At 30.6% G+C, this 13983-nt stretch overlaps 1 protein-coding gene across 1 annotated transcript in view; it reads right to left on the bottom strand.

Annotated features, from left to right (window-relative positions):
• Positions 1–13983, bottom strand: part of LOC106470681 (serine/threonine-protein kinase SMG1-like) — a gene marked incomplete at its 3' end in the record, with an annotated part of 72830 nt that overhangs the window by 32823 nt on the left and 26024 nt on the right. Inside the window, exons 11-21 of the mRNA XM_022399323.1 lie at positions 11936–12008; positions 11037–11293; positions 9461–9724; positions 6025–6155; positions 5617–5808; positions 5214–5326; positions 3477–3576; positions 2217–2318; positions 1638–1814; positions 924–1120; positions 530–592 (exon numbers count right to left, since the gene is read on the bottom strand). Coding sequence (XP_022255031.1) covers positions 530–592; positions 924–1120; positions 1638–1814; positions 2217–2318; positions 3477–3576; positions 5214–5326; positions 5617–5808; positions 6025–6155; positions 9461–9724; positions 11037–11293; positions 11936–12008 — 1669 coding nt within the window. The remainder of the gene's footprint in view (positions 1–529; positions 593–923; positions 1121–1637; positions 1815–2216; positions 2319–3476; positions 3577–5213; positions 5327–5616; positions 5809–6024; positions 6156–9460; positions 9725–11036; positions 11294–11935; positions 12009–13983) is intronic.

Below are 13983 nucleotides of genomic sequence, written 5' to 3'. Positions count from 1 at the left end.
ATATATATATATATATATATATATACTTACTAACATAAAAAACAAGTGGTAAAAAAACCTGTAATGTTTAATAAAAACCTACTAAAAATGTAAAAACAATTAGGATAAGAACCAATTATAGAAATAATACAAACGATCACATCTTGAATAAATAAGCTGTCTCAGTTTCCTCAAAAACTGTTTATCCAAAATTGGAGGGCAATATAGAGTTGGTAGTGAAAAAATATTAAGACCCATGAACATTTATTACACGAAACTTAAGACTAATCAAACCTTAAAGCAGCTAATAAAAAAATAGCAATTGTGGAAGACAAATTACTTTAAAAATATAAGATCGGAATACTAACCATGATGGTCAATATTCACGATGAAGATATTTGGGCACATACAGTATTTAATATTTTACAACTGTTTATGAAAGCATTTGCTAGCAAAAACAACTGTGCCTATTCATTTAATAATATCTTATATTTTTCTTGTTCTATTAACTGTGCTAAGCAAATATGTGAATTTTTTTTTATCAATTTACCTTGGGTCAAGCTCCTAGGGTTAGGAGGAAAACGTGATTCTTTAGCATAACTCTTGATGGCCGCTGAAAAAAGAAAATGATGATGACAAAACCTTGTCGAAACACTGTACATTTGCTGTTATGTTAAACTTATATTAGTTTTTTTTCATGACCCATTCAAGCCATCTCAAAGCATTAAAATAAACTTAAATAATGTTAAAAGTAATATGATTATCACTTTCATTAAGATAATAGATTTTAAAAGCTTTGACAAAGTTTCCTTAAGTTCAGAAACTCCATAACTTATTAACCTGTAGTAGTGGGAAACTTAATGGTTTAAACATTTTTTTATTTTATTTATAAAGATTCATCCTTAATACTTAAAAAAAGTGGCTAGCTTTCTGTTTAAACACACCTTCAATTGTGGTAAAAGTGTCCTGAGGTTTTCCTAGTGGAGTTCGAAGTTTGTTTGTGACACAAGCTAAAGCTGACTCCCATGTTGCCCAGAACCACAATGCTGGGCTGTAACTAAGGGCTAATTTCATAAGCCTCCTAGATGACTTATCTGATCGCTGACAGCTCTGAAACAACCTTATTGGCCAATCTTTGTCCCTAGTTCAAGATATTAGTAGTATTAAATATATATATGCACATTCACTGGATATATAAGCAACAGTACATATTTACTTAGTTGTTGTTCTGGATTCAACTTATTTTATTACCAATGAAAAAAATTATAACTTATATTTGTATGGTTCAGTATGTTACAAAAAAGCAATAATGAATAATGGTTAAAACAGACTGGAAACCATTAGAATCAAGTCATAAAAAAATGGACATGATTTAAAAGCATAATCTCTTTACTACATTCCCTCAAACAGATCATATCAGCCTACATCAGAAACTGATGGCTGCAGTTTTGTAGTGAAGAGATCCAAATTAAGTGACGAAATGAAATACAATCAGAAAAATTACTTGCTTGCTTTAAAAGTGTAAGTATTTCAGTTTTGTGTTTTTCAAAAACAGCTCCCCCCCTTTTGTACGAGCCAACAACACAAAATCCTAAACTTTACCCTTGGGATCATTTAATAACAAACTAACTATCAGAAACAATAATTAACCCACTTACTTGGGATGAGTTCCATGAAGGATGAATCCCATAACTGTTCTAAAGTTATGAGAATGAAAAGTACCACCAGAGAAGTGATTCATGTGGCTTCTACGAACCTGCCACAATTGTGATGGGGTAACCTCCAGGTAGCTTTGTTGGTGTATTCCAAGTTTTGTAATATTCATAGGAGAACTGCTACATAAAGAAAATTACATTTCTCATCTCATATAGGTAATGACATACCCAAATCATAACAGCCCTAACATTTGTATAAAAAAAACAAAAAACAATCTAACAGTATTCTGTCTGGTAAGTTTATAGTAATGTACAACTTTACCAAATAATATTGCCTGTGGAACTCTTAGAATTTAACACAGTTAAACTTAAGTCACCCATATATCAAAACAGTCCCTTTAATATTTTATGTTTGTAATACCAGTAAAAAATACATTTCATACTTAATACTCTACATAACTACTTGAGCATAATACAAGTAGTAATAAACACAAAAAACAGTAACATATTTTACATAAAATACTGTGCAATCTTAGAAATTCATAACCTATAATAATTTACACTTTAAGAGTTCAAGCTCACCTAATTACAATATCCAGAGGCAAAAGAACAAGCAAAGAAAGAAATTCTCTCCTGACATTTTCATCAACATCATTTATCTTTAACAGACAAAGTTCAAAGCATCTGAAAAAAGTCAATTATATAATGTATTTCAACTGAACCATTTCTCACAAAACATAGATTATATTTGGTTGCTCTATTCTAATGTTCAAAACTCAAAAACTAATCATCAGAGTTATCGTATTTGGTATGTGAACTAATGAGGTGATGGAAAAGCAATTCCAGTGAAAACAAAAATGTCAATAAGGATGCTGATCATTAGATATGCACAGCCAACATGTTAATAATGTTCAAGTCCACTATTCACTGCATTTGTGAAATAGAACTACATGCAGCTGAACAATTATCTAATTTCCAACAGTTACACTTGGAGTCATACACTGTCTTTCATGACTGTTAATGTAGCATGCATGTCATGATAGACTACTGACCTGAGGTGACTCCATAGCCAAATGCTTTTACAATCTGTACAAAAAAAAGTACAGAGCACCATCTTCTATCAAGACTGGTTTATTCAAAACTCCTCTTTCTTGAAGAAATGAAGTAGCAACGTATTCAAACTTGGATCTGTGGCATTCATCATCCAGAATGAATCCTGAACAGTCTGATGCAGATTTTAAATGGTCCAATAAACAAACTTCACATTCAGCAAACCCACTATTTATTTTAAATACTGTAATCACATTTTGTATTATTTTAGTAGTCAATGTATCAAATATTTTAGCTCTCTAATGATTAGTATGAGTTACAAATATTAGAATAGGTAAAACTAAAATATCCCTGTCTAGAGCTTCATACTGAAGGCATGTACAGGGATATTTTAGTTGTCATTCTATTAACATTTTAAACAAAAATATTATTCTCTTATTACTTGACATGTTTTTGAACATTAAGTCATTTTTTCAATTTTTATCTGGTTATGCTATTTTAAATTTATTCAAGCTTTGCTTCAAAAATTAATTAGATTTTATATCATGTGATTCTTATCTCAAACTACACAATCTTTACATAATGCTTCAGACTAAAACAAATTGATTCATAAAGACTAATGATTTGTTTAAACCCACATTAAACCATCGAATGTCTAAAAATTTCAGTATATTATTACATGAAAGCATTAAATTTTGTTCAGATAAAACAATACAGTCATTAAAAACAACAACAAAAAGAGAAAAAGATGTCTTATGTTATTTTTTTTATCATTAATACTGTGTACCCTACCTTTTAAATAAATATTTTTTGTACAGCGTAGCTCCAGCTCTGATAATGATCTGAAGAGGAATACAGCATGAAACACTGACATTAGGGTCAAGTGAGTAACCTGCAAATACATTACAGGATTCTATTTAGTAGTTAACATGTATAAACTTACTGACTCTTTCAATAAACTATTCAAATTTAAGGTTTTATACAACTTAAAAAAATGCATAAATTTGGTACAATTTTGGATACCAATTTGATTAAGAATTTCCACAAAATTTAGGATCTAAGCCAAGGATGTAAATTTTATTTTCAATGTATATAAAATCATGTTACAGTACAATATTCATTCAATAGCAGTTTTTAACTTATAACAAATATTACAGCTTATTTACTTGTTCAAATTACTGGAATAAAAAAAAAAGTAATAAAAAACAACAATAGAGTTCAAAACAGCTATATTTATAATCAAGCACAACATGATGTACTTCTACATATTAAGTAATTCAATTTTAGCATAAAAAATTTAAATTTGATAATTTCCTAAATGTATTTTAGTTACTAATGAACTTAAAATATTTTTAGATATGCTAATTATTTCATAGAATACCTCACATGACAATAATGCTGCCATCTTTGTGCGAAGCTACACAATGGACTATTTGCATTCTGTTCACTGCAAGGAATTAAACTCTGGATTTTAATGTTGTAAGGTTCAAAAATTTACTGCTTTCCCACTGAGTGACTCGTATGACAAAGTAAACAAATATTACAGCACACTGAAAATGTATAGTAACTGTTAATGTGGCAAACTATATCCCGAGTGTAAATACAAAGTCAGTTTATCAAAATAAAAAAGTAAAACTGAAATACTTGATATCCTAAAGTTGTATAAAATTTATCTTTAGCACTAAAACTCAAGTTTATAATTGACAGCAAGTAAAATCATAATTACTGTGGTTACCTCGTAAGCCATATGTATGAGTCCCTTGCATAGGATTTTGTAAAGTTCAGGACATAATAAAACTTTTGAAAACTATTTAACTGCCTACTTTTTCTTGTATGTTGCTTTCAAAAGGACAGTTCTATTTATTTCAACTAAGTTTTATTAAAATGTTCTTCTCACCTCTGTTGAAAAATATTGCCTTATTATATTTATAACTAACTACCATTAATTTCATGTGGATTCTGAACACAACAATTAATTTTTCAAAACAGAAAGCAGATTTTTCAATATATTAGAATTTTTAGTTCACTCAACCAGAAACATACAAGATAACCAAAAGGTAAGCTTTAGTGATAGCTTTACACATAGAAGATAATCAGAAAGCAAAGTAAAGGGAGTTTTTAAACATGTAAAAACATAAAATATCCATAAAGCAAAGTTTACTTACTTTTCACAACCACACACATAAAACATAATGAAGAAGTAAAGTTTGGTGACAGTTTTACATAAATAAAACCATACAAGTAAAGTTGAGTGATAATTTTACATAACTAGACGCATACAAGATAACCAAAAGTCAGTTTATTGAAGCTGTATAGAACCAGAAACATATAATAACACCAAAAAGCAAGTTAATAATAGTTGTTTTATAAAACCATTTTTCAACTACAAACCATATCTAAAGAATAATAGGTAAACAGTTGAATTTTTGATAGCAGCAATGCATAGTACATTTTACTAAGAGCATAAGTACAAAAGCAGCAACATGATATGTTTAATGTGGCATCAGTTATTTCAGAAACAGGGCTTACCCAAGTTTATAACAGCTTTTACTAATCTAATAAAGTCATGATTTTCCACAACCCTGGAAAGATGGTGTTGAATCCCCTCCACAACTTCTTGCACCCACCAAAGACAGAGAAGCCTACAGTAAAATTTACAATACTTAATTTTTCTATTGTTGTACAGATGCAAACTTGTGTTCTCTTCAATCTCAAAATAATACAAAAAGATTTTGATATAATTAATTTTACTGACTATGTCTGTAAACCAAAATTTGAAAGATAATTAACATATCACAGTAAATGAGCCTTGTAACCAGATTTAAATGTAATGTCCAGGATGAAATATGAAGGTTTCTTTATTAGCATAAAAGCGATGTAAATTATCTATGGTCCTAATATAACTGATAAAATTTTCAAATTAAGCTTGTACCTGGTATCATAGCTAGCTTCTTTTTGCTCCAAAAGTGAGGATAACAAGGTCAGGATTGAGGTCAAGTGACCACTGCTTGGAGGAGGCACTACAGACATTGTGGTCAGAATAGGGGAACTGTGACCAGCTGTGGGTGGTACAGAAGTAGGGCTTGGACTCACTAGAAGACTACTTGACACAAAATGACCATGTCTGAAAGAAAATTGTTTACTTAGTAAGTTCTATAAAAGCAACAGTGTGGCATATAAATAAGTAACAAAAATAAAAATTGCAAGGATAACAGCAAATAAACTTACTATACAAAGAGCATCAAGATTGAAAATGACATTTGAATATCCACATATTTAACTTCTTACCTTTATAATCAAAGTTAATTTATTATGTAAAACTCAAACTATATTAAAATACCTGGTACAGTGAGAGTAAAGGACATGTAACATAGAGTACTGAATAGCTGGATGCTTTTTGGCAAGATGTGTTGAAGATGGTTGGAGATGGGTTGCAATCAGATCAAAAAATCCAGGGTTCAGGGCCCACATCTAGCATTGTATATATATAAAGTTATTAATAAACACCAGGCAAATGAAACAAATCATAACAAAAACTTAATTAAATAAGCCATTGACAACATATTATAGAACTGGAAAATCATTCTATATTTGTTCAGGAGAGTAATAGTAATAGCCAAAACAAAAATTATAAATATTAATAATATCAGTAATAATCATGTAAGTATAGTATAATTCATTTTCTTTAATGTCTCAATGAATCAAACAAAAAACTGTTTATATTAGAAATTGTTAAGATGAAATACATGTTATTTAGAATAGAGCACTCAACAAAACTTACAGAATTATTTTTGTTTGAGTGTACTACTGAAAGCACAGTTATAACTAATTATTTACATTTCTTTAGTGTTTCTAAACAGTTTTACTCAGTATGTCAGTGGTGTTTATCTGCAGAAACAAGAAATATGTTTGAATAGAGTTGTTTAAACTTTTGTTTAACAACAAGTAAAAGCTTGGAATGGTCAATTCTTTGATTGGGGGTGTGTCTGTTAAACAAATGTTTAAACAACTATTCAATTATGTACCAGCTGCCTAGTGTTGGCTAACAATACGAATAATTAAATTGTGGTGGAACGCTACAAGTTCTTCAAATACTTATAGAATGATAGCTTTTTTTTGTGAGTGTAAAACACTTAAATACACCATTTCGAAGAATAATATTTGCTCATTTTAATGATGCTTCTTATATTTTTCACTTTTTTTATTAGACATCACACTATACTGTAGAAGCTCAGAGAACAGACAACATACTGCCACCTTATAAATTTCTAATGTCTCTACATATTGATGTATACTGATAAAACATACAATACAGATACTGTTCTCTAAGCCTATGCAGTATAATAAAGTGTGGTCAGAACTTATTGTAATGCCATAATATATCAAGAAACTTACCATTAACAGAAAAGATATTAAAAAAAAAAATTACATTGTTTTCGCATAAATAGAAACACTCAAACAGTTTTATTTTGCAAGAGCTACAGTTACTCCAACAGTTTTTAATTAAGAGATGCACAACTCATATATGTTGTTGTTTTATTTAATAAAAAGTTATAATTTTCCTATACAGGAAATGTATATCCAATATGTACTTACCTCCACTCACATAAATAACTATTTTTGTTCAGTACAGCACTCTTTGGAGAAAACAATTTTTATAAAGGCCACAAGTCTTCCCCCCCCCCCTGGAATTGACTAATTTCAATATGTCTCTCATGCAATTCATCATGTAACAACCCTCCACCAATAAGAGTGTAATATACTCTCATTAAGCATGTGACTCCCTCTATTCAATTCTACCTAACTATCTCTTCGAGTTCTGGCAGAAAATGGAAGTACCAGTTTTCAATGGGAGGAAGGGTGGAAAGAGACAAGTACCTATCAAAAATACATTTTCAGTATAGGAAAATTATAACTTCCGATACAGTACGTTACCTCTGTCCACACAAGTAATTGGAATTCCACATTGAATAGGTGGAGGGACCAGTGCAAGGGAAGAAAGAAGCATCCAAAGGGACAATCGATAAAATGAGATAGTCAATGAACCTGGGAAAAGGCTGCATTGTGCCCAAGAAGATTCCAACAACAAAGAAACTACGTGTGTAAAGCAAGAGCCAAAGATGACAAATGAGCCAATGTGGAGGTAATAAGGAAAAAGCTGTCCCTCAAAAACCATCAGGATCTCAGTGTATTGCCTCAGAAAGGAGATGGAAGGTAGATAAATAACACAGAAGTGAAGGTAAAACGAAGGCATGAAAACTGGGCATGGGTTAAATGCATAGGAAAAATCAGGGACCACCCCCAAACACAGGTAAAATAGACCCCAACTGATAAGAGTCGAGAAACGGAAAGTCAGCTTGATGGTAAGCCAAAGCAAATTGATTCGTAGCCCATGGAGGGCAAGGCATACTGGCACCCTCAACCAATTGTGAAGCAAATTGCTCAGCATGAACCATAATATCTGGGGAGGGTGGGAAAACTAAATACAGATAGGAAGAACTATCATGCAACAAAGAAGGATGGGGATCATTGGAAATGAGGGAAATGGATAAAACATCGCATATCTGAGAAATCATGTCTAAAAATACTGTATTAGGCCTAGCTGATTCTGCAGGTTGGGCACAGGAATACATACCACAATCAGGTGGTAGAAAAAGGCTATCAAAATCTTTATCGGCCTGAATGAGTTTGGCTTCTTCAAGAGGAAGTGGGGCAAGTTCAGGAGAAGGTGGTTGACCCATATACCGATCAATCTCTCGGCAGATAATAGCTGATAAATCCAATGATGGGTCACCCCCACCTGTAGTCTGTGAAAGAGCACTTGTAGGAGGTATGATACCTGAAGTGGTAATATGAACCTCAGAATTCATTTCAAAAATATGAATCAAACAAAAATGTTTGATAGACAAATGCAAATGTGAGAGAGAAAAAAAAAATACTGGGAAAATAAATCAAAGTAAAAGGCATCTTCAATATAATGAAAAATATTAATGAAGAAATCCCACTTTGGAATTGAAACTATTAAATTTATGAGTGCGAAGCACACAAAGAACACCAAAAGCAAAAAATGTCTGAACACTAGTACTGCCAAACTAGAAGTGATAGTTATGTTGAATTGAATAGAGGGAGTGACATGCGTAATAAGAGTATGTCACATTCTTATTGGTGGAGGGTTATCGAATGATGATTTGCATGAGACACATTGGAATTAGTCAATTCCAATGGTGGGGAGAAAAAAGGCTCGTGGGGTGACTAACAATTTTTTTGCCATATAGAGGGCGGCAATGAGCTAGAATAACTATTTATGTGAGCAGAAGTAATGTACCATATTGGAAAATATATAATGTTATGATAATACTTTTGTCACCATTTTAATGAATATTTCAGACAGATACATGGTAGACATGAAATTGAAAATGTGTAAGTACAGAAAAAAAAATACTCAGGTTAATATAAATGAAAGTGTTTCACACAAGCACAACACAATTTAATGTTGCAAACACTTTTCATAAAACTTATTTTTTTATATGAATTTACAATTATCATGTATGTAAACCTAATAAAACATCACTTTTCATGAAGCCCTATTACTGCCAAGGCACTGTAACTTTGTATTCCACAAGTGCCAAGCCCTCCGACTTTGTATTCAACAACTGCCAATAAAAGTTAGCACTTAAAAGTTTTTATATTTAGAACATATTTTAAAATCTAAATGATCATACATCTATCAAATTCATTCAAATAATTTTCTCTTGCTTAGAAAGAATGCAACTCACCCCAATGATAGAATGTTTAGCATTGCCAATCTCTGCAAGTGCACAGAGAGATGAAACAAAGGATATCCCAGCAGCCTTCTTGGAGCTGTAAGAGAAAGTACATCCAAGGCTGCTCTGACTGCTGGTAAGCTTGCATTCCTTCTCCATCAAGATAGAAAATGCAGCCTCTATGTCTCCTAAAATGTATTTGTAGGCTTCTTCCAGAACAGGAACATTCTTCAGTCTCAAAACCATGTGTTGTAGAGCCAGCAGTTGACTCTGTATCTAGGTTTTGAAAAATAAAAGTGGTGACATTTTTTAAAGCTAAACTTGTTTTTAAAATAAATTATAATGTGACAAATTTCCATTTCTTGGTACAAAGTACAGTAATTTGAAACAATGTTCTAGGCTTCCATTTTTCTTGTACACTGGAAAAAACATTATTACAATGTTTTACCAAGATATCACACCTACAAAAAATGCACTACAAATAAGATGTGTTATTGGGTTGTACAGTTATTTTTGTTTCATTAGAACCTTTAATAATTATTAGAAGTTGCTTCTGCCAAAGTAGAACTTTTAATAAATTATTTACTGTTATTTGTAACAAACAAGAAATATTAACCCTTCCATGATAGGTTCAGTATAAAATACACAAGTTTGTATACACAACTTTTAATGCTGTATGTGTATCTTCATAAAATTTGGTAGACTTTTAGTAATGATTAAAAGTCTTTTGTACACAAAAATCAGATTTTTATAATGAAGTATTTTTTACTAAAGATTCGTTTGTGATAATATCGAGTCTGTTTTGTAACTAGTCCGAGTGTGAAGTGATTTTCATATCATGATTAAAAAACTATTCTTCGTCACAAAAATCTTAAATATTATTTGTGTAATCTCTAAAACCTCCTTTAATACATTTCAAATGCTTGTTTTCAGTAAAACTTTGTATTTTGTCTGTTTTTTCTCTACCCTAACAATACGGGGTCTGTCAATTTGACTAACCTCATAACCACCATAGAAAATTAGGAAATAAATATAAATTATGCTATTTCATTCTAGAATGACTTCAAATTATAACACGAAAACACAAATATTTAGTCTAAATAACTTAAATCTCACAACATTATACATTTATATATAATTATTACTTTTATTATATTGACCTTTCAGTTGTGTGTGGCTTACAATACACAAGTTACAATGATGCAAAGCATGTGCACTCATGTACCGTATCCAATAATATAAAACTGACCAGTCTTTACACAGTGACCTGTCTTAGCTGTATTTTAGTGGACTAGTATTTTGTAAAATACAGTCACATTTGAATTATTATACATTATGTATGTATATAGATTATTACTATTTACATACAATTTCTTAAACTTATTTTTCTTAATCCATAAATTCATAAAATATTAGTTCAATAAAATTTTGAATGCAAGCCAACAAACACAATGACATGGCCTTTTTACCCATGACCCGTAGTGATAGGGTTAAAATGTTTTTTGAAAAATACCCTATTCCTTTGTAGAATTGGTGTTAAAACACTTTATTTTCACCTTGGTAGAACTTAAAAAATAGTGATACTTACATTTTTACTTGGATAAAACTTCAGTTTGTAACAGAGGCTCTCAGGGGAAAAAACAAACTTCACAAATGCAACTGTCAACTGTGTGTTAAGAACATTTACACACTGAATCAGTAGCTGAAGAATGGACAGCAAGTGGGCTTCAGATAATTTTTCTACAGGCTGTAGTTGAAAGACTTTGAAGTATAACAGTAGCTTGTCCATTGCAACAACTGCGTGTGACTGAGTGTTCAGTAGAAGCAACATAATGCTCTCATTGGCTGTAAAATAGCACAATAAATACCATACAACAAATTTTAAGGCTTAAAACTTTTGTTTAACTGGTACCATCCTACAAAGTTGAAAATAGTGACTTAATTTTTAAAATACCGGAATAAAATAAAGAATTGAAAATACTAGATTCATTGTATGTTTTCAAAATATGATGCAAAAATCATAGTAGTTCAATTTCCTTTTAACTTATGAAAAAGATACAAATGTTTTGATGGTATTATTTACATACAAAAAAAGACAATAAATTACAAATATTTAAGAGTAAAATTTTAAAGTATCCATAAAGATGTATGAAGCAAGTTATAATCAGGCATTTTAAAGTACTATCATAAAGCATATATTTTTACTATCAACAATGTAAAAACACATCCAAACTAGTTGACAGATGTGAATCTAAATAGAACTTTTCAGTTTCATATGTATTTTGTTTTTAAATAAACAAGCTGATAGAAATAGTTTTACTGATAATGGCCACCCAGATAACAAAATAATAATAGATCTCAATGAAACATATTTTAATAGCTATGCCCAAGTAATCAAGAAGTTGTTATAAAATAATAAGCTTGCTTTAACTTAGGGTTCAAATACAAAAAGTTTAGTTGTCAACCAATTTATATAAAGTAACCAACCAGCTGTTAAAAGAAGTTCTTGATAGGTGTACTCGGAAGTCAACATCACACTTTTCAAAAGACTTTTCAAGTTCTGAAACCACAAATTTTACAATTATATATTCAATCTGTTCATTGTTGAGCTATATGCACACAGTATGCAAAACATGTTCCTAACAAAAACTTATAACATGTATAAGTTTCCATACTTGACTGCATATTTAACACTGCTATAAGATTTTAATAGATGGAACACTGACTGTGTAGTAAACTAGAACATTGTGAAATCTAAGAAGAAGTGGATGCTCAAGTAGTGAAAGTTGTGCAGCCAAATCATGGCATGGGTTTATTATTACACAAACAAGTTGGTAGTGAACTATGTATTACTTAAAGCATTTATATGAAAAATGTAACAAAACTTAACATATCAATAGAAATTACAACTTCAACATAACTCCTGAAAAAAATGTGAAGGACTAAACTTTGCTTCCTAAAAATAATTACATGATAAATAGTACAATTTTATAAAAAATTATTCAAAATAATGAGAGTAATATTTTTTTCCCCTTTATATTCACATAATATTCACCAATACAACTCAAAAGAAATGTGTCAAGCACATTGTTGGTGTTAATGTGCTTTGTAGTCATTATGAGAAAACATATCCAATGTATAGGTTTTTATCATAGTGCCTACAAAGTACATTCACAACAGTATGTTTGATACTTTTCACTATGATATAGGTCCAGTTTATCTCTTTTTGGTTAACTTGTGTTCAGGGTTACTGATGAGGAGTGGAATTCTCTGAAACAAGTATAACCCAATAACACACATTGATCAAAGTGTAAATTGAACTGTACCTCCCTTTAACTTAGACTTTGAGATTAAACCATTTTCGGAATACTAAACATGTTTATTAAATAACAAGAGTTTCACTCTGTCATCACAATAATACCCAAATTAGCATAAAATAGTCACTGTACAATTACTAATAGAATTATGAATATAAACTTCTGGGTGAAAATAAAGAGAAGTGTATAATAATATGTCAAAGACTGTATAATCAGCCGTATCCACTGCTGATGATGCCTTTCACCCAATACCAGAGCCTTTCAGGTCAGCTGGAATACAACAGATGTAGTACTGATTGAGACACTATTTATAGTAGCAAATTGCCTGACCAATTATTTTGGAATGAAGTGGATTAAGTTCGTGAAGCATAATTTTCATTAAATTTATGTGTCACAACATACCAGAATTATGGGAGGAATTCTTAACACTACACGAGTTATTCAAAACTTGAATTAACCCTTTCGTTCAGTATAAAATACATGAGTTCGTATACACATTTGCATACATTAAATATTTATACTATAACTTTTAATGCAGTAAGCATATCTTCACAAAATTTGGTAGACTTTTAGTAGTGATTACAAGTCTTTTTTACACAAAAAATCATATTTTTTTTAATAAAGTATCTTTTACTAAAGATTTTTTTGTGAAAATATCGAGTCTGTTTCGTTACTAGTCTGAGTGCAAAGTGATTTTCATGTTATGATTAAAAATTATTCTTCGTCCCAAAATCGCAAATATCATTTGTGTAATCTCCAAAACTTCCTAAATGCATTTCAAATGCTTGTTTTCAGTCAAATTTTGTCTTAATTTCTCTACCCTAACTGTCTGTCAGGGTCTGTTAACTTGACCAACCTCATAACTACCATAGAAAATTAGGAAATAAATATAAATTATGCTTTTTTTTTGTTCTAGAACAACTACAAATTATAACATGGAAGCACAAATATTTAGTCTAAATAGCTTAAATCTCATAACATTATACATTTATTTATATATCTAGTATTTTTTTTTTTTTTTATTATTGACCTTTCATTTGTGCCTGGCTAACATTACAGAAGTTGCAATGATGCAGCACACATGCACTTATGTTACCATATCTAAGAATATAAAACTGACCTGTCTTGGCTGCATTTTAGTGGACTAGTATTTTGTAAAATAGTCACTTTTCAGTTATAATACATTACATATGTATATACATTATCACCATTTATAAA

The sequence above is a fragment of the Limulus polyphemus genome, unplaced genomic scaffold, assembly GCF_000517525.1.
Source record: "Limulus polyphemus unplaced genomic scaffold, Limulus_polyphemus-2.1.2 Scaffold4156, whole genome shotgun sequence".
NCBI classification, from domain to species: domain Eukaryota; kingdom Metazoa; phylum Arthropoda; class Merostomata; order Xiphosura; family Limulidae; genus Limulus; species Limulus polyphemus.
This window is presented reverse-complemented; position numbering and strand designations above follow the sequence as displayed.